This window comes from Gymnoscopelus braueri (assembly GCF_963280865.1).
Source record: "Gymnoscopelus braueri genome assembly, chromosome: 18".
Taxonomy (NCBI): Eukaryota; Metazoa; Chordata; class Actinopteri; order Myctophiformes; family Myctophidae; genus Gymnoscopelus; species Gymnoscopelus braueri.
The window spans coordinates 26,897,213-26,919,012 of record NC_137618.1 but is presented as its reverse complement, the minus strand read 5'-3'; the positions used below and the strand labels follow the sequence as shown (position 1 = coordinate 26,919,012).

General features: G+C 45.7%; 1 protein-coding gene across 1 annotated transcript in view; it reads right to left on the bottom strand.

Annotated features, from left to right (window-relative positions):
* Positions 1–1,426: 1,426 nt before the first annotated feature.
* kcnh3 (potassium voltage-gated channel, subfamily H (eag-related), member 3) overlaps positions 1,427–21,800 on the bottom strand; it is a gene marked incomplete at both ends in the record, with an annotated part of 138,998 nt that continues 118,624 nt past the window's right edge. Inside the window, 5 exons of the mRNA XM_080412176.1 lie at positions 1,427–2,401; positions 2,794–2,846; positions 3,379–3,476; positions 4,324–4,586; positions 10,104–10,318. Coding sequence (XP_080268302.1) covers positions 1,427–2,401; positions 2,794–2,846; positions 3,379–3,476; positions 4,324–4,586; positions 10,104–10,318 — 1,604 coding nt within the window. The remainder of the gene's footprint in view (positions 2,402–2,793; positions 2,847–3,378; positions 3,477–4,323; positions 4,587–10,103; positions 10,319–21,800) is intronic.

The window sequence follows — 21,800 nt, the reverse complement described above, 5'->3', positions numbered from 1 at the left end:
GGGAAGTCGTATGTCATCATATATGGAGAAGGCACGAATGGTTGAATGGCTAAAGCTCGGGGGTGCTGTAGGAATTATCTCAAGCCTGATCTACACTTAGTTACGTGCCAGTGTAGCATACCGAAAATGGCTGATCTACAGTAGATCAGCTATTTCCAGCATGTGGCACCTGCACACAACTAAGTATAACTCAGGCTTTACCTGTATAATGTTGGCTGGTAATAAACGGTCACAGATAGTGATATGCAGTATATTTGTACTATCGATGACTCTGGTTTACATGACGTGGTCTAACTTCTTTACCGTGCCTTTGATCTGGCCTTGGGCTTTGGCACATCTATCTCCATCCCTAGATCAGAACCTCTGCCATGTCCATTGCGGCTTTCCATGAATTCATACACATTCGCTCACATGGCTGGTCTTTCACTCACTCACTCACTCATGTATTGAAAGCTTAGCTTAGCTTGTGTACCCCAAAAGATGTTCTTGGAGGGATACACAAGGGGAAAGGAAAATATGGCATACTCTGTCAAAAAATCTGAACAAGCTCACATATTTACAAAGGATGTCTCTGCAGGTGTGTGTGTGTGTGTGTGTGTGTGTGTGTGTGTGTGTGTGTGTGTGTGTGTGTGTGTGTGTGTGTGTGTGTGTGTGTGTGTGTGTGTGTGTGTGTGTGTGTGTGTGTGTGTGTGCGCGTGCGTGTGTGTGCATGTGTGCGTGTTCAACAGGAAAATGTCTATGTGGGGTTTCCAGTCCAAGAGATGAGATGACTTGAAACAGGTGGAGACTGAATGAGGAGTTTACATTCCCAGTCCCAGCAGGGTGGCTTGGATGATCTGACATGGGTAAACGCATGCTTCCTGTGCTGAGCTCGAGACATCGTGTAGACTCCTCGCCCGGGAGTCAACGACAAGGCTGCTGAAACATCTGGACAGGCATCTGGGTCGTCCATCCATGTGGGGTTAACAACAGTACTCAAAACCCATGTTCTGTTCTGTTGAGTTAAGTTAGTTTGGAGCCAAAAACTGGGCTCACTGGTTCTGGCGCTCTCATGGGAAATATCTTAAATCAGCGACATTGTGCTACAGGGTCCCCAGTGGCTTTAAGTACCTCTGGATTCCACTCAAGTGTTGAAACTTCACAAGACGGAGTGAGCAGAAGTAGTTCTGCAGTGTAGGCCTGAAGAGAGCAGGAATGTGACTTTGACACATGGTTTTTATCTCTGTATGTATGGCTGTGTGTCTCTTTTAGGAGTGTCTGTCGCTTCCAGCACAAACTGGCACTGTCTCCATTCTGTTTGCCATCCCTTCTTCTATCCATTTGGTTCTTTCAGCCATTGCGATTCAATGGTATTGTTATTTCCTCCCCTCAGGCTTGTTTTCTCTCACACTCTCACTTTTGCTGCATTTCTCTCTCTCTCTCTCTTTCATAGCGCTGGTTCTTCCTCATCGATGAAGCTGATGTCCTCTGCAGAGGACTCCTCCTCTGGCCTCCTCCCCCACTGCTTCATCTCCAGCTCCTGGGGGCGAGCTCCGGGTCTAGCCCCCGCCCCTCCTCCTCCTCCCCGATGCAGCTGCGAGTGAGACCAGGGAGGAGTCGGGGCACCTCCCCCGCCCCCTCGCCTCTCGCTCGTGGAGTCCAGGGAGAGGGCGGAGGTGGCGGGAGGGGGAACGAGAGGCAGGGCAGGAGGGGTGGCGGAGGAGCGGGAAGCTCCTAAGCTGCGGTCCGCCGGCGAGGAGGTGAGCGACGGGGGAGCTGAGCAGTGGGAGGCCAGGTGGGGAGGAGGGGGCGAGGTGTCTTGGGAGGGGGTTGGGGGGAGCAGACCTCCAGGCCGGGGGTGATGGGGGCCTTGGCAGGGAGAGAGAGACGAGGAGGAGGAGGAGGAGGAGGAGAGAGACGTGGTGAAGGAGAGGGAGGGCGACGGGGTGCGACAGGCCTGGGGAGGCTGGTCCTGGAGAAGGGGGGAGAACATCCCGTTGCTCCGGAGGACCGGGGAGAGCTCTCGGTCTCCTCCCCCGGGCGAAGGAAGGTCAGAGCACCCGGGCTCCTCGGCGCTCCCCCCCAGGCAGGTAGGCTGGGATGGCTGTGGTGGAGCGGGACAGGAGGGAGGCCTGCACAGTGAATGAGGTGTGGGGAGGAGGCATCCGCGCAAGTCTACTGCCCCCGCGTCTCCGCTGTCCAACAGGGAGCACGTATCAGTTCTCTGGAAGGAGCAGGGCGGGACTCCGAGGCAGGTACTGCAGGCCGGTTGGCTGCTGCTGACAGGACACGACGGGGTCAACGTCGGTGTCAGGGCTGTCAGGATTGGCTGTGGTGCCGTCAGAAGGAGGGGCTTAAGCAGGCGTGTCATTATCTGCAGCTCCTGACTGAGCTGAGAGACTTGCTTGGAGAGACTGGTCATCTTTACAGTGAGGAAACACACAGAAATAAATGTACTTTAAAACAACATGGAATGACTCTGGGACCTAATTAGTGGATGTACATACTGTCTGTATTCGCCTGCTTGCGTTTCTTCCTTCCCGTAATGTCTACATCATATATGCGTACGTACATACAGACTCCACAGAACAAAATGATCAAACTGAACATTAAGGCCAGTCCCCACACCAATGCAACTCCTTGCAACTCCTTGCAACATGCAACTACTTGCAACCATTATCCCAAATGGCAGTTGCAGGAGTTGCATTGGTGTGGACTGGCCTTAAAACTGTTTTGTTGCAAGGAGTTGCGACTAGTTGCATTGGTGCGGTCTGGCCTTTATACATATACATACAGTTTAGAGTCAACACTCACCTCATCAGCCAGTTTAGATACACTCTGTTTGATCTCTGACTGCTCCCGGATCCCTGCACGCACACGCGCACACACACACACACACACACACACACACACACACACACACACACACACACACACACACACACACACACACACACACACACACACACACACACACACACACACACACACACACACACACACACACACACACAAATTTGATTACATAAAACATGAAACGCTTCAGAGACAGGGAACGTGTGTGGTTTGAACAGATGATCTTAGGAACATCTAGAAAATGTCTTATCACACTGAGCCACAGCACTCTATTCCATCACAGTGTGAGAGAGACTTTCAATCTCTCCTCCACTACAAATATTTGTTATTTGACAAAGATTTAAGCCCCTTGGCTCACACTGAATGTTTTTTCAGTCTGGTGAATGGTGTGTGTGTGTGTGTGTGTGTGTGTGTGTGTGAGAGAGAGTGACTGTGTGTGCGTGCGTGCGTGCGTGTGTCTGTGTCTGTGTCTGTGTGTGTGTGTGTGTGTGTGTGTGTGTGTGTGTGTGTGTGTGTGTGTGTGTGTGTGTGTGTGTGTGTTACCGGGGTACGGGGAGGGTGGTGCAGGAGATATGCTGGGACTGAACTCAAACTTCTGGGAAGAGAGGGAGTTGCAATCTGTTTCAATTCCATCCACAAATCTACACAGAGGAATGAGAAGAGAGAGAAAGTGAAAACAGGAAGAGAATACTAATTCCTGGGTTAGCGTGCGCGAATTTGTTTGTGGTATGATATTGAATGCATTGATTTTACATGATCTGTTCTTCTCTGTTGAAACGGAAACGACCACAATCCAGTGCTTATGATTTATCATGCTGTGTGCACACATGCAAAATATTATATTGACACCATCTTCCGAACCCAGTGACACCCCGGTGCCATCCGACAGTGTTTCCAACTTGTTGCCATGGTAACCAGACAGCTCAGTTCAAGTGTTAATTGTAGTCTCTGGGCATATGTGCATGTACTGTATAAGTGTATTTGTAGATGTACTGTATGTGTGGGAGTACTGTGTGTGTGTGTGTGTGTGTGTGTGTGTGTGTGTGTGTGTGTGTGTGTGTGTGTGTGTGTGTGTGTGTGCGTGTGTGCGCCTGCCTGCCTGCCTGCCTGCCTGCCTGCCTGCGTGTTAGTATTACTAAACATGTATAGTATAGTAGAATTTGAGAAATAGACAATTTTCCTGGTCCTCACCAGAACAATGTATGTTTTATGGTTACAAATATTTTAGTCTAACAATTAAGAAAAGATTAAGGTTGAGGTTAGGATCATGATTAGGCATGTAGAGGTTACATTTATGGGTTAGGGTTGGAGTTATGCAGATTAGTTGTGGGTGTGTGTCATGCACAGAAAATAGCACATCTACAAGCTCAACGCGTCGCAGGCAAAGCTTTGTGAGCTTGTAGATCTGCTATTTTTGACTTTCGGATTAGGGTTCAAATTGGCCGTAAATTGTATAGTAATACAAACGTGTGTGTGTGTGTGTGGTACCTTGGGCTGAGCTCTGGAGGCGCACTGAGGAAACTGACCACGGGTATCTGCAGGGTGGCGGGGCGGGCGGTTTCAGAGGGGGCACGGAACGGCCGGGGGGGCAGCAGAGGGGAGCGCAGCGGGGAGCTGAGCCCCCTGCTGAGACGCAGGGGGGAGCGAGGAGAGTGGGACAGGACCGAACCGTGCGCCTCGTCGCCCCCTTCCTCATCCTCCTTTATGGAGGGCAGCTTCTTCACCAGACCGCCGTTACTCTCCCAGTCCATCTGAGAGAGAGAGAGAGAGAGAGAGAGAGAGAGAGAGAGAGAGAGAGAGAGAGAGAGAGAGAGAGAGAGAGAGTGAGATAAAATAACAACGTCTGAGAACCCCCTGTTGAAGACCCATGTCCTAACTCCTAACCATTAATCGAACCCTGATTTCCTGTGTGGGAGACTAAAAAATTAAGTTAATCAGCAGGTGTCCTACCTGACACCATGGGGTCTAAATGTCTCAATGGAAGAGTAGGGAGACCACCTCTGCAGATGTTCTAGACTAGTTATGTTGTATTAACACAGAGATTGATTAAAATAAGTTTTGAATCGCAGCTTTGAGAGAGTGTAAATGTCCCCCTGACAATTTTCACACTTAAATTAACATTGAGACACTCAATTAGAAAAACTCAAGAAAAACGCACGCACGCACGCGCAAACATTTAACCTCTAATTACATCCTTTTCATAGTGTGAATTAAATTTGACAATTGGTGCCATTCAAAGGTTTGGGAGCAAACTCGTCAATGAGTGCCTGCCAGTAATGAAGTGGTCATTGTTTACTCTGGTGTAGTGGCCCCTTCTCACCAGTAGGAGGTAGACAAGAACAATATTTCATCCGATGCCTCTGAACTTGCAAGTGAATGTTGAATTATGCAACTCTTTGATTCCACATGCTGAATCTCCTGACAGAGTCTGTTTGAGGCGAGACAAGACCTCCTCCAATCAGATGTTCACTTACATCTGACTCTGTAGAAGTCAGTGGTTTAGAAAGACACATTTTACTTTTAGTAAAGGAACGAAGGTCGCTAAAAGTTGAGATATCACCACCTATTTAATATGTCTAGTTCTTGAAACATTTGACGGCAATTGTTTTTTATTTGGTTGATGTTTGGGCCTCTCCAAAAGGGACAGCATGTGCCTTCACATGTAATTTAGTTATCTCTGGAAGTAATGATCAGAATGCTATCAAATTTCAGAGATCCTTCTACTGAATCTCCTTTCCATCTAGATTCTCTGCATTCTGTTAAGTACTGCTGTCAAGGTTAAGATCCACCTCTGAGCAATATGATGTGAAAGCTAATTTACCAATGTATATTTCACTGTGTAAAAAAAAGAAAAGACAGAAACCTTTGCACAGGGGCAACTCTGACTGGCATGCAAAAGGAATCTATCTATCTCTATCTCTACTGTATCTCTCTATCTCTCTCTATATATCTCTCTACCTACAGTATCTCTCACTCTGTGTTTCATACTCCTTATGTGTTTGTATTGTAAAGAAAAAAGTTTCTCTCTCTCTCTCTCTCTCTCCATTTTTCTCCATCCATGCTTGCCCGGCTTTCATTCTTTCTTCTTTTCCTCTTTCTCGTTTCCCTGTTCCCTCCTCGCCGTCTCCCGTGCTCTCAGTCAACCCCCCTCATCCCTCCTCGCTCCCCTCCACCAGAGTGAGGTTATTTTTAGCTCTCTCATTCTAATCTTAGCTCCCGGTGCCAGAGGAAACCGCGGAGTGCAATTGCGATGCGGGGGTGTGATATATGTGCACACGTGCCACTGTGTGTGTATCCATATGTTTGTGCTTGTGTGTGTGTGTGTGTGTGTGTGTGTGTGTGTGTGTGTGTGTGTGTGTGTGTGTGTGTGTGTGTGTGTGTGTGTGTGGGTTCATTCCCATTCAGCATGTAAGTCATGTCTTATGCTTGAGGTCTACTGCTGAGACTGGGGATGTGAGTGTGGTTCAAATTAATAGAACGCTCATGCTGGATAAATGGCAGATTCTTCCCATATGCAATCAACATGCCTTCTGTGTAATGTTATTATGTGACGGTGTGCACGTGTGCATGCAAGTATAATGTTTGTGTGCGTGTTGGTGCATGCGTTGTTTCTTTGTTGCGTAATGTACTTGCATATTTATAGGTGGTGTATGTACACAAAATAATGTGCTTACAAATTTTTTAATTTGTGTGTGTGTGTGTGTGTGTGTGTGTGTGTGTGTGTGTGTGTGTGTGTGTGTGTGTGTGTGCGTGCATGTGCGTGTGTGTATGTGTGTATGCATGCGTGCATGCAAACATACTATGTGCTTGCAGAGGTGTGTGTGTGTGTGTGTGTGTGTGTGTGTGTGTGTGTGCGAGCGTGCATGAATGTCTGAGATTGAGTGCACATTACATGTATGCGTGTGAAAAAGGGAAAGTGTGGCTTTGCATGAATCCACATAAATGCGTCTCCATGCATTTGTGTGCACGCACGAGCGTGCGTGCATGCATGTGGGAATGTCTGAGTGCCTTTTCATGAATCCACATGAATTCGCCTCCTGTGTGCGTGCGTGCGTGCGTGCGTGCGTGCGTGCGTGCGTGCGTGCGTGGAACGCATGGTAAAAGAAGTGGCGTAACCCGAATGGTTGCTGCGGCACATCGTGTCCTCTACCCACCCACCCGCACGCGCTCACACACACACACACACACACACACACACACACACACACACACACACACACACACACACACACACACACACACACACACACACACACACACACACACACACACACACACACACACACACACACACAGACACACACACACACACACACACGTACGTCGTGGCAGACTGTCGAATCAGCTGCCGGTGAATCCGCAACAGAGGGACATGAGGAAGTAACAAAACTTTTCTTTCTTTCTTAACTTTCTCAGCTTTTCTTGACTTTGTTGTTGTTTTCTTTCTTAATTTGTGTACTAAACAACCTCTTCCTCATCTCTGGTGAATTTGCTATCCACATATTTCTGTCCTTGCATTTTCCCTTCATTTCCTTCTTCTACTTTATCCATGTCTTCCTCCCCTTCTCATATTATACATCTTTTTATTTTACTTCTTAATCTATCTCTAATCCTTCTACTCTACTCCCTCCTTATTTTTGATTCATATACATTTTCAGTTTTTCTCAGCACATCTTTTTTTTGTCTATACATTTATCCTCTGCAGTATGTTTACTGAAAAAGGACAGACCAAGGCCAATTTTTCATTGGTCTTGGCTTACTTTTGCTATTCCACTGTGCCAAAACAGACAAACAGACACCGCACACACACATGGTAAACCATCCCGGTCGCTTTAATTCACATTATCATGTGTCTTCTGCAAACCGGTCTGGCCCCAAGCGCTGGGTGGGTGTTTTGCATAAACCAAAACGTAGAAGAGCCAATCAGCGTCTCTCAATCACAAGGCCCTGAGCACTTTTTGGTCTGCGAACCGCCCGCCCAGTGCTCTGCAGAAGACACATGATAATGTGAATTCACGCGACCGCCATGGTTTACCAGGCTACATGCTGTACACACACAACTGTACACACACAACTGTACACACACAACTGTACACACACAACTGCACTCCCTCCCTGTGTTAGTCACACAGAAGGGATTTGCATAAATAACCACGTTGGACATCATTGGGATTCGAGATGCAAGACGCAGGGCCACACACACTTCACACACCTGGCTCTGCATTGCCTTCTCGCTGTGAGAAAGCAACACAAACGCACACTCACATGCTCACATTCTGCAGTGAGCACACCATGGCGGGAAGAAGCAAGCAGCACTGCAGCAGAGCACAAGGGATAGCGCAGAGAGAGAGAGAGAGAAAAACAACAGAGGTTATGAGAGTCGAGGTTCCCTCCCTCCCTGTCGCGTCTCCTCCTCTGCACTCCTACACTCCCCCCCCTCCCCCTACTCGGCTGGCTGGGCTATTTTTATCAGGCAGGATCCAATCTTAGCAGCAGCTGCGGGGGTACAGAGCCAGTCAGGGAGAGCCCCAGCCTCCCCTGCTTCTATTCTTAGCAACAGGGCTGGCTCAAAACAGCAGTACCCGCAGCTATTCCTGGATCCGATGTCTCAATCTGCTGCTGCACCAGGCAAAGCCTGTGTGCACACGTGTAGGCTCTGTCACTAACTATTACATAATCGCCTAATCGCATTACATAATCGTCTCATCGCAATTATTTGAGGTAATCGCTACTATTTAGCATAATCGTCATAATCATTATAATCGTTTCCATGTTGAAAAATTTTCAGATATTTTCAAACATTTTCAAAAATAGTGGAAATAGACGACCTACAAGCTCACAACGCGTTGCATTAATGTTCGCGCCGCGTTGTGAGCTTGTAGATCCTTTTTGAAAGAATGAATTTGTTAAATATGTCAGTCATTTCTTTGTATATTTAGGTTATTTGTCATATCTGCAGTGTGCAACTTCAAAGCCTAAAAGCCAAACAGAAATGCAATTATTTTGCGTGACAATTAATCGTCACGCAAAATTGTATAATCGTGACAGCCCTACGCGTGCGTGCGCGTGTGTGTGTGTTGTGTGAACTTGAACTTGCATACATGTGATTGTGGTCTTGCTGGTAACAGTAATGTTTCTGTGTGTGCGTGCATGCATGCACTTACGTGTGAGCAGGTAATGAGAAAACATTTTTTTTGTGTGTTGGCAGCACATGAATACAATGCACAAGGCTATACCTGTATATATATATATATATATATATATATATATATATATATATATATATATATATATATATATATATATATATATATATATACACACACACACACACACACACACACACACACACACACACACACACACACACACACACGTATCAGAGGGAGTGTGTGCGTATTTATGTGAGGTGTATTTGTGTGTGTCCTGTTACATGCATTGGGGGGTGTTGTGTGTGTTCAGGAGGAAGTGGAGTTGAGATTAGATGATTATGCATACAGTCCACCCATGTGTCAAGGTCTGGGCCTCCTCGCGGTAGCTGAGACGAGATGCTGATCCTTGAAATTTTCCCAGCATCATTTTACTTCCACTGCCATGATGGTGACCCAAGCCCCCTGCCGTGACTGACATGTGAGGCCAATGTTGAGAGGTTGCATCTATGTGCAAAATAGGGATCTGTTTAGAGAGAGAGTGTGTGTGTGTGTGTGTGTGTGTGTGTGTGTGTGTGTGTGTGTGTGTGTGTGTGTGTGTGTGTGTGTGTGTGTGTGTGTGTGTGTGTGTGTGTGTGTGTGTGTGTGTGTGGTGGTGTGTGTGTGTATGCGTGTGTGTGTAGGGTTTGATTTGCTGGGGAATTGGAATTGAAAATTCATGCCTCCGCTTTTGATATCCCCCTCTGGGCATTCTTTTATTGGCAGTGGGGATATGTTTTATTCCTGTTTCTGGTCAGATTGATTGTAGTGAAGTGTCAATTAATCATATGTTTTTGTTTCACCATTTCCACTCCACTTCTCTCTACCCACATTTCCTGCTCTGTTCCGTAAATTGAAGAAAATCACATCCTTGCTGTTAACCAGTTCCCTCTGCTATTTAACCCTACTCAGTGGCAGTGCGACTTGAGCAACACTCCAATGGTGAATCTGCAGCAATGTAGCTGGTCACACTTGGTCGTTTTGTAGCTTTTGTCGGCACTAGTGTGCACAGCATGAGACTGAGTCTCAACCTCTCTCTCTCTCTCTCTCTCTCTCAAGTTCTCTCATCATGGTACTCACGTCAGCACTGTGGCCCTCCCTCAGGTTGTAGGTGAGGTCGTGCTGGATCTCACTGATGAACTTCTGGGCGTACTCGGGGTACAGGCGGAGCACCTCGCGGAGGCCCTTGAGGCTGATGTACTGGAGGTCACAGTAGGTCAGGGCCTTGACGTTGGCGTTGGTCTTTATCACCTGCTCCTTGGTCAGGTAGTCAGAGCCGATCAGGTCCCCTTTGCCTGGTGACACCATTTGAGCGGAGGCGGACAAGACACAAACACGCAGGACGAAGGTGCATACGTACATAGAACGCCACACACAGGTACATGTAAATAGAAAAGAGACGGACACACACACACACACACACACACACACACACACACACACACACACACACACACACACACACACACACACACACACACACACACACACACACACACACACACACACACAGGTTAGTATCTTTGAAGCAATACTTTTGCAGCATGTGCATTTCTCCCGATATATCTCCACTTCAGAGAAAGGTCATAAGGATCAGAGAGGCTGCTTAGGTCCAATTTAAACACACACTGTTTGTATTTGAGCTCATGAAAGAGACATGAAAGGACCGGACCCTATGACTCATCTACAACAGAAGCCGGAAAGGCCATGAATGTGCTAGACGGGGTATATATGTAATGCAGCTCACCTGTGAATTCACTGCTGGCACCAAAACATAGACCTCTCTATAGAGAAATGCACATTCTTCTTACCATGAGCCGGATGTATAGGACAGTGGTTATTGTCCTGGTTGTTGCTAGCATGCTAATTACTAGTTAGCTCCCCTAGTAATCCCTACTGGTGCATGAACAACAGTAAACGTTTTGCCATTTTCAGGCACTTGTTCAGATCCTTACCACTTGTTCACATCCTTACCATCTTTCATTGTAAATCAAATCAAACTTTTATAAAGCACATTTACCTCAGAGCCCTGACTGGAGAGTAGGGTTCAATAAGCTCCGCGAGATAAGAGGGAGCCAGCCCATGTAAGGATTTAAAAACAAATAAAATAACCTTAAAATTAATTCTGAAATAGACAGGGAGCCAATGGAGCGCAGCTAGGACAGGAGTAGGGGTGGGACGATATGGGTACCTCACGATACGATATGTATCACGATATTAGGCCCACGATAACAATATATATCACGATATCTGAAAATGCCGATATATTGCGATATCACGATATATTGCATGAAAATTCACCAACGATATATCACGATAGTCCTTGTATTCAATTCATAAACACATAAAATAGCACCAAACAGTTCAAAATCATCATTACACAAATACAGAGTAGGAAAAACAACGTATAACAAACTTTAAAAAAAATTATATCGATATTTTTCGGGAGGATATCGATTATTTATCGCGGGAGAAAGTATCGCGATATATCGATATATCGATATATCGTCCCACCCCTAGACAGGAGTGATATGATCTCACTTTTTTTTGCCAGTGAGGAGACGGGCAGACGCATTTTGCACCAGCTGCAAGCGCCTAAGTGCGGACTGCTCAATACCTACTGTATATATAGCGAGTTGCAGTAATCAAGCCTAGAAGAAATGCAATGAAGGCATGAAGGCAATTTCCAGTTGTTTAGGGGGGAGGTAGGCTTTTACCTTGGCCAGGAGTCTTAATTGGAAGAAACTGCTTTTGACGACAGAGCTAATGTGTTCATTTAATGTGAAATTGCTGTCGAGGGTAACACCAAGGTTTTTGACCGATGAGCAGATGTTAGAATTGAGGGTACCTAGGATGGTGGTGGCTTGGGCAATATCATGGTCAAACAATATTATTTCCGTTTTGCTATCGTTATAAAATGTATGGCCATCCAGGTTTTGACTTCTTTTAGACAGTCGAGAAGCAGCTGAAGGGAGTCATTTGCATTGACTGTGAGGGGAAGTTGAATTTGGACATCGTCCGCATAGCAGTGGAAGGCAATGTTGTATTTGGCAAAAATGGAACCTAGGGGCAGCATGTATAGGAGAAATAGGATAGGCCCCAGGATTGAGCCTTGAGGAATTCCAGATGTAAGGGGGGCCACGGGGATGAGAATTCCCCTAGAACAGAGAAGGATCTATCAGTGAGGTAGGACCGGAACCAGGCTAAGGCAGTAACAGTAATGCCAACATGGTGTTCCAGTCGGGAGAGCAGAATTTCATGGTGTACACTATACAGTGTCGAAACGCAGCTGAAAGGTCAAGGAGCACCAGGACTGAGAGATACCAGAGTCAGCTGTTAAAAGTAAGTAATTAAAAACTCTCAGGAGAGCTGATTCAGTGCTATGCCCTGGCTTGAATCCTGACTGGAATTGCTCATGAAGTCCGTTCTGAAGTAAAAATTATTGTAGTTGTGAGTAAACAACTTTCTCCGGGAGTTTGGACAGAAATGGGAGTAGTGAGATGGGCCTGAAATTGGCCAGAGTAGCAGCATCTAAGTTTTTCTTCTTGAGAAGAGGATGTAAAATGTCATGTTTGAGGGTGACATGGACGGAGCCAGAGAGGAGGGAGGAGTTGATCAGTTGGAGGACGCTGGGGCCCACTATACCAAAGACTGGGAGGGAATGCAGTCGGACTGGCAGTTAGTAGCATTAGGTCTAGTAGCCATTATCTGAATTATGCCATTTGAACAAGGAACATCTAATGATGATGGAGCATAAAATTACACAAATCATGTTACATTTGAAAGGATTACAGGCAACTTAACGCCTTAATGCATAAAATGTTGAAACACATTTGCAAACTGAATTCTCTATATTGATGATATGACTTCACTTCAGAGGTTTTCTCCCAGGCCGGATATAGTAGTTTAAAATCAAACTGATCAGTTATTCAAATATTTGATCGCATTTTGGGTAGGTAATGTTTCAGAGACAAAGAAAGTGTTCATTATCAAATAAAGGTGAAACGTTAATTGTCATTAATTGGAGAAACAGAGTAGATGGCTTTCGCAAGGACAGGTATAGAACTGTACAATGTTCATAATAAACAAAGAGAGAGAACAATTAAAGGTTTTGTACACTAATAAATATAAATGCAATGCTCAAGTCTTTATCTTTATGCCTGCACTTGGTCAATTATACACACTAGTCCATACCTGGTGAAGTGCGCAGGCGAAAGTAGTTGCAAACGTGGGGTTATCCCGCGTCCCCCCCCCCGTGTCCCGTCGCGGCAACCCCCCCCCCCACCCCACACACACACACATCGCGTCGCGGCCCCGCAGCCACTGAGGAGAACCGGGCAGAACGATTTTGGCCTCACCACTACTGAGGTTTGTAGAATTATAGGCGGATGATGCCGGCATCCTGTATGACAATCACGTCCATTATGCACTGTATGCATTATGTTATTACAGTACGTCAAAGAACAGTCAACAGCAACGCACGGTTACTGAAAAGAAAAGCACAGACTGCTCCAGGGCTTCACAGCTAAGCCCCTTTGCTCTACGGGGAACGGAACAGAGGTACATAGGAGGAGAGAGAGATATGGAAGAGGCTGGAGGAAACACAAAGAAGAGAGGGCATAATGGAGGGAGGGATGGAGGGTATAGGTGGGTCTGATAGATGTGCACCGTGGTAGGGAGTCGGGAGTGTAATGGGGGTCTGTAGGAGTTCTGAAAGAGAGAGAGAATCACTCTGCTTTGTGAGCAACAGCAGCTATTTCACATGTTTTTTCTTCCTCTCCCCATCCCCACCCTCATTACACTCATCACACTCATTTCTGTCCAACTGGCTTGTTCTATCTCCCCTCCTGCATGTCTCTCTGCCCCCTTTGCTGTCAACATCTTTGACATTATTTATTTCTCTTTTCAGCTTGAGGGATCCATCCATACTATATTGAAACAGAGAAGGATAACACATAAATTATGAAGCGGGTTTGTTAGATCTTTTGAGATGTCTGTCTGGGTTTTGCTTCTGCCAATATAAAGCGTGCCAAAAATATCAATGAACACGCAACTCGCTATATGCTGGTAGACCTGATCCAAGCATGCAGGTGGAAGATGCCGCAAATTGTAGTCCTGGTAGACGCCAACGTTCCAGTGCATTACTGATATGCAAATGACACACCACTACATCTCTCCTCCCATACACAGCCTTATTCTGGGGCAGACAGATTAGCGTGGGGTGGTCTTTCCCCACCTGGTGCATGGCAAGTCCACAAAATACCAAACACCGGGTGGAGAAAGACACATTACACTGCACACCCCACGCTATTCTGTCTGCCCCAGAATAAGGCCGTAGTCTTGTTTTAATGGACATTTCCTGATCTCTCTTCTCTTCTACAGTACTTAATTTGGCTTGATGGCCTCTTCACGTGTAATCTTCCTCTATCTGTACTTCTATAATAAAGTTCCATGTACTTTTCATTTTTTCTCCACAGTTGGTTGTCTTTGTCAAAGAGATGACTGGTGACATTGGTGCTGACAATGTCAGGGAAACCTTTCAATAATGATCATAGAGAAATGTTGAGCTGTGCAGGAGATGAATAGGATTGTGTATCTGTCAAGTACCCTTGTCAGACTTGTCTGTCTGTATGTGTGCCCGTATTTCTGTTTGAGAGTTTGAAAAAAAAGAAGCTCACATCAATGATTCTAAGCAGCATATGCTACAGATTAATACATCTTTGGTATTTGACAAATACTGGTTGTTACAAAGGACAGCGATATCCAGTACTACGCCCGTATATGGACACAACGCCAGCGTGACGTCGCCTTGCGACCGCATGGCATCATGTCCTACCCATAAATACCGAGATTGTCAGATGGGATAGCGTCGGCAGTCATAAGTAACAATAGTAATAATAGTAATAATACCTATATAAATACCAGGGCCTTTTCACCATATCTAAGGTGCGTGATTAAGGATCTATATCCAATCCGGGCCCCCCGTCAAGCTCTTGCGGCGATCGATAGAAATAGCCAGCCTATTAAGTAATACAGTCCTTTAATACAATATCGAAGTAGTAGCAGAAACCTCTGTTACACTGGTACTAAAGCTCATTTAGGTTTATGTTTTAACTGTGGTCTCCCAAACAAAATGTGGTCTTACTGCTGAGCTAACACAGAAAACATGTTATGCTTTGGCCTTAATGCAATACCGCTAGTCAACCTGCAGTGCAGTGGTCCTACCTAACCACAGGAGCATAGCCGCAGGAACTAGGGGTGCAGGGGGTGCGGCCGCCCCCCCCCGAGCAGGAGGTTGAGGACGTTGAACAAATGATGGAAAAAAAGAAAAGAAAAAATTAAACCTGTCATGTTATTCATATAGTAAATAAAAAATGGAACTGGGTTGGGGAATAAAAGAAAATAGGCCTATTTTAGAAATACAACATTTATATTCTTAAACTACACCTTTTTTGTTTTTATTATCATCATCACGAATCAGCGCCTGCCCGCTGTTTCCCGTTTAGTGTTTACTTTACGTGCACAAGCTATCCTCATTGAGTGTACAAGTTGTTTACAACATGCCACAGTAACAAATTTCTGATTTCTTTGGTTGGCCCAAATCAAAGAAAAGCACAGAAGCAAGTAGCAACCACCTGAATGTGTAAATGATGAGTCTCAGCCGGAGTCTATCAAGTTGTTGACATGAGGGAATTCATTACCATCACCCCAGAGCGCAAGAGGCTAGCACATTTGGAATATTGTTAAATAATATTTGGTTAAACCTTTCGAGTCTTGAAGGTCCTTCAGGATAGCATTTATTCATTTTGAATGATCTCTGTCCTCATAAGAGCTAGAAACGTACTTTAAAATCTGTCTCGCTGCCTCCCCCTGGTCAGCCGGGGCCCCTGATAGAGGGGAAAGAAACTGGTTGGAATAACGTGTTCCTTCCACGCGTTACGTCCTACCGGGGAAACTCCCCCCTGTCAGGTGATAAGAAGCGGCCTGCTCACTCCTCATGTATTGAAGGCAGAGGGAGAGCGCTCAGGATTACAGTTTAGGCAATAGGCACTGGGTGAAAAACAATGGGTTACAAAAAATTGAAAGAATAAAGTAAAATCTGTCTTGAAGCTGACGAATTTGCCTATCCAACGCTTTGTAATCCATCCTTGAAATAAAGTAAAAGATCTATTATGCTGGAATGTGTATAGAATAAATTAAAGAATAAATTGCCAAATTGTCAAAAGTAGTTCCTATGCACAGGATCAACATTTCTCAATAGCAGTGGTTCTCAACCTTTTCTCAAATTGGCACTTCACTGTCATCTGCGGACAGCCAAATATCACAGGTTGAGAACTACTGCTCAATAGAAGAACAGGGAGACCACCTCCCCACAGACAGATCTGATGTTTCATCACCATGACCTCCGTCATCATCTCATGACCGCCTCATGACCGCCATCGTCATCATCATCATCATCATCATCATCATCATCCTCCAGTAAGGCCTGCCACTTACCCGACATACGGGGACCCGCTCCCTGGATTTTTTTGTGTCTCCCACTTCGCAGTTCCATGGATTGTTATTACGGACCCCCAGCTGCAGATCAAGAGTGTGACTGTGGACCGGGGCTCTCCATGGAACATGGCTGTGAATTGCTACTATATTATACTATTCCACCACTATACTGTATATCTTATACTATACCACTACTATCTAGCATTATTGTTATCCTATATTATATTATTATATACTATCTTACACTATTATATTTATTATTATTGTTATTGTTACTACTTGTATTTGCTTGTATCTCCCTCTCTTTCTCTCTCTCTCTTTCTTTCCCCCCCAACACGGTCGATGCAGATGGCCGCCCACCCTAGAGCCTGGGTCTGCCTGACGTTTCTTCCAGTTAAGGGGTCGCAAAATTCCTTGCTCAGGGTGGGAAAATGTCGGGACTGCTCTACATGTAAAGTGTCTTGAGACAACTTGTTGTGATTTGACACTTTAATAAAAAATGAATTGAATTGAATTGAATTAATGATCATCATCATCATCACCAGTGCTTTTGCCGTCATCATTATCTCGAGTGTCTCAATCCGTAACACCTCATCCCGACAGAAATTACTACTACAAATCATCATCACCACCATTTACCTGTTGAGAATAGTCACTTTCTTGTTGGAGAATAATGTCAAGTGTCAAGCCATTGTCTTCCCTTCCCAGGTACCGCTCTCTGTGCTGACAACAGACCCAAGCATGGTGTCAGCATCGCTAGGTGTACGATGATGGCATTGTCATCGTAGCATTGATGGCTAAAAGGCCAAGGTAGGCTGTAATCATGTGTATGGATAGGTTACAGTGCTCTCCACGGTTCAGCTCCCCTCCCTCCACATTTTAGCATTAATAGTCAAGGTGTTTTAATAATGCAATGCGTATCCATTATTAATACCGGCACAGCATTACATTCAGTCTCTCATTGATGTGCATCTGAGCGCAAGGGCAAGGGGTATTGTGGTGTGTGTGTGTGTGGTGTGTGTGTGTGTGTGTGTGTGTGTGTGTGTGTGTGTGTGTGTGTGTGTGTGTGTGTGTGTGTGTGTGTGTGTGTGTGTGTGTGTGTGTGTGTGTGTGAGTGAGACGTCCAACATCATATATATGGGCTGGGGGCTTGGTATTTGAAGATAAATCCACTCTCACAGACAGACACAGACACACACACACACACACACACACACACACACACACACACACACACACACACACACACACACACACACACACACACACACACACACACACACACACACACACACACACACACACGCACACGCACACGCACACGCACACGCACATGCACGTACGCACGCGCACTCGCACACAAACACACATAGACACAGGCAGGGTTATCTGTACACACCTACACTATATATCATCCAATGCCTCTTGACCTTTTGAGGAGCTGACATGTGCATCTATCCTTGCCATACACATTCATGAACCTCTCTCCCTGCCTTGTTCTCTTTCTCTTCATTTTTCTCACCCTCCCCTCTGTCTGTCAGCCAACTTGTTCTGTTATCTGGTTAAGTTTTACTGCAGGTTTGCATCACTGCCAGAGGAAATTAGATTGTGTTTTCTGTTGCTGTGGTTATTATCAGCATCAACATCAGCATCAACATCAGTATTTAGCTTTTTAAGTAAGAATGGAATAGGGAAAGGAAGTGTTTTAGGGTTAGGTTAGGGCAGTGTTTCTCAACCTTTTTCGGGCCAGTGCCCCCTATCCAACTTCCAGGTCCCATACCATACCGTCCCATTCATTTTAAAATTGAGCTGTGTGATCCAGTTTAGAAAAAAGGGGAAAGAAATGTGGGTTCCAGTGGTGGGTTTCGGTTCGTGTCGCATTATAGTTTAGTCTCGCTAGTCGCGCTCATTCATTATTGCAAAAGAAACCCTGTCACAGTGATGTCAGGCCCTGTCACAGGGCTTTCAGGCCCTGTGACAGGCCTGACATCCCTGTCACACAGTGCTGAGAGAGGCCTAATGTGACAGGGCCTGACAAAAGTCAAAGGGCTGTGACAGGTATTGTGACAGGTACTGACCATGACAGATACTGACCATGATACTGATATAATACTGACCATGATACTGACATGCAGTACAGTGTGTGTGTGTGTGTGTGTGTGTGTGTGTGTGTGTGTGTGTGTGTGTGTGTGTGTGTGTGTGTGTGTGTGTGTGTGTGTGTGTGTGTGTGCGTGCGTGCGTGCGTGCGTGCGTGCGTGCGTGCGTGCGTGCGTGCGTGCGTGCGTGCGTGCGTGCGTGCGTGCGTGCGTGCGTGCGTGCGTGCGTGCGTGCGTGCGTGCGTGCGTGCGTGCGTGCGTGCGTGCGTGCGTGCGTGCGTGCGTGCGTGGTGGTGGTGGTGGATCGGGTGCATTATGTTGTATTGCCCTAAATCAGGGATCTTCAATGTTTTTCAGGCCAAGGATCCCTTAGCTGAGAGAGAGATGAAGCAGGGACACACTACATATTGTATTAAAATTGTGTTGTAGATTAAACTTTTTCATAGATTTCATAGATAGCTTCATAGACTTGTTTGACAGCACTATCATCACCAGTGTTGTGTAAATTAATATTGTTTGTTTGTTTACACATTATCTTTTCTATTAATATGTTGGATTCATGTTAATTCATGTAATTTTCAGACATTTAACCACTTAAACCCTCGATGCCAAAAATAGCCGATCTACAAGCTCAAAGCGCATCGTGCTTGTTGATAGGCTATTTTCGGCAAATATTCCCCCCAGAATAGGGATGCTAGGGTCACAGACCCCCTGTTGAAGACCCATGCCCTAAAAATCATCAATAATTTGGTGAGCATGGCGTGCCAGAACAAACTTGCCTGAGAAAACTGCAGTGAGTTTCTCAGGCCTGGACTTCACTTCCAGTGAAGATGCTGGAATGTAAATAAGCATCTTTTTTGGGGGGGGCTTTTTATGCCTTTATTGTCTTACGGCCTGGCGAGAGAGTATGTTTTGCACCCTGTCCATCCGTCCGTCCGTCTGTCTGTCCGTCTGTGGACAGCTAATCTCTGGCGCCGTTGGCTTGTTCGCAGCGAAACTGTGCACACACACTCCCTGGATGCCAATTCAGAACCTCTGACCCACATTTTTCACATGGGCCCGTTATAGCGCCACCAGGAGGCTGCTTTTTGCAAAACACATTTTTTGACAGTACTCCTATAGATTTTGTCCAAACGTCACACGAATCGGTACACAGTATCTCTAGTCATTAAACAAAACGGGTATTTCAGATTTTTCATATTCCATCCTGATTGGCTAAAATGGCTTCCAAAATGTGCAGGAGTGCGCTGTTTTGAACAAAATGCCTCAAATTATGAACACATCATTTCCGTGACATTTTGCACGCACAATCTCACTAGGCAGAGGAAGAATTGCCACTTGAAAATTTTCAAATCAGCCTCATGGTGGCGCTATAACAGGCCGATTCGTGTTTTTACCTATAACTGCACTGATCTGTGTAAAACTTTGTATGCACACTCCCTAGAGGCCAAGGAAAAACCTTTGCCCTGAATTTTTCATATCTGCCTTTTATAGCGCCACCAGGAGGCCGACTTATATAAAACAATTTTTTTGATATTACTCCTTCAGATTTTATCCAAATTTCACACAAATCGGTACACATGATCTCTATAGTCATGTGATCAAGACGGATCTGTTAGATTGTTCATATTCCATCATCATTGGCTAAGATTGACATCTAAAGTTTGCAGGAGTGGCCTGTTTTGAACAAAATGTTGCAAATCATGAACGCAGCGTCCGATTGCGGTGAAACTTTGCATGCAAATTCGCACTACGTTGAGGAACAAATGCCACCCTTTCAACATTGCCCTATTATAGCGCCACCAGGAGGCCGATTATTATCATTTTTTTAATATTACTCCTACAAGTGTTGTCCAAACATCACGCAAATCAGTACAAATTATCTCTTTAGTTAAGTGATCAAGACGGATACGTCCGATCCGCCAGATTTTTCATATTCCAGCCTGATTGGCGAATTCCGAACATTGCTGGACCACAATAACCTACCTGACCTGGCGGAGACCTGTGCTCCGAGGAGCACTTTTTCAAGTTATTTGTAGGAAAGTAGGCTGACAGGAAATGGGGAGAGAGGGAGTGACACACCGCAAAGGCCGTCGGGATCGTGACTTGAACTCGCGACGCGCTGTCAGGCTACATTGTAGTGTAGGTGCCTGGACCACTATGCCAGCGGTCCGGGCCATAAATAAGAATCTTTGACCATGACGAAATGTGACACCGCTCGTCAATCAAAACCTTTAGCTGGTATAGAGACCTGAGAAGGGGAAAGATACATCTCCATATCTATCTGACTATTATTCTACTGTCTGACTTTCATCCATGCATTAACCATGAAGACAAAACCCACCTCTCTGAGGGCATTGATCAAATCCCTCAGAAATATGTGGGCAATATGCAACATGACTGAATGATGGATAGATCGGCCAAGAGCTCATGTGCTCTGCCTCTTAATGAAAGTAAAATTGCAGTCATCGTCCGTATAATGACCTATACCATCTATCCATCAAGTAAGCCTTCCATCTATCTATGTATCCGTCCATGCATCAGAAGGTCAGAGGGAACGTGGTCTCTAGGCGCACTGGACCTTGTCAACTCAGCACGGTCAGACACACACACCTGTTCTAAGCACAATCTTGGTGGGGGGTGGGGGGCCACACTGAATGGTAAAAGAAGTGCAGCGAGATTAGACTATTACAATACTATTATTGTAGAAGGATGGAAAGGGAATTGATTTTTAAGGCCTCTCTGGTTGCTCTTCTGAGCTGCGAGCCGGCAGAATAAATGAGGTGTGAACCGAACACTTTCTGTGATGTAGAATATATGTGTGCAGTGGTGAGATTAAAGAGAAAAAGGCCACGGCCACACAGCGGCAAGACTGCTATGTGCGTTTTACACCCACACACTCTGTCTGTGTGTGGGAAGTAATCTCCTATTTCATACCAGCCCCTGAACCCTCCTACATAGTATACTGTAAGTGAGGACACAGGACTGCACAAATCACACAGTCTGTCTTTTTTCCCTCTTTCTCTCACTGCCCTCGACTTCATACTGTATGTCTCGCTGATATTCTGTGTCTGTGTGTGTGCTGTGTATGTACAGTATGTGTGTGTCTCAGCTACACAAGATTATGGCAGTAATCAAAACTCCTTCTCTCAGTGAGGAAGCCCGCGGCTCATCTAGTCTGTGT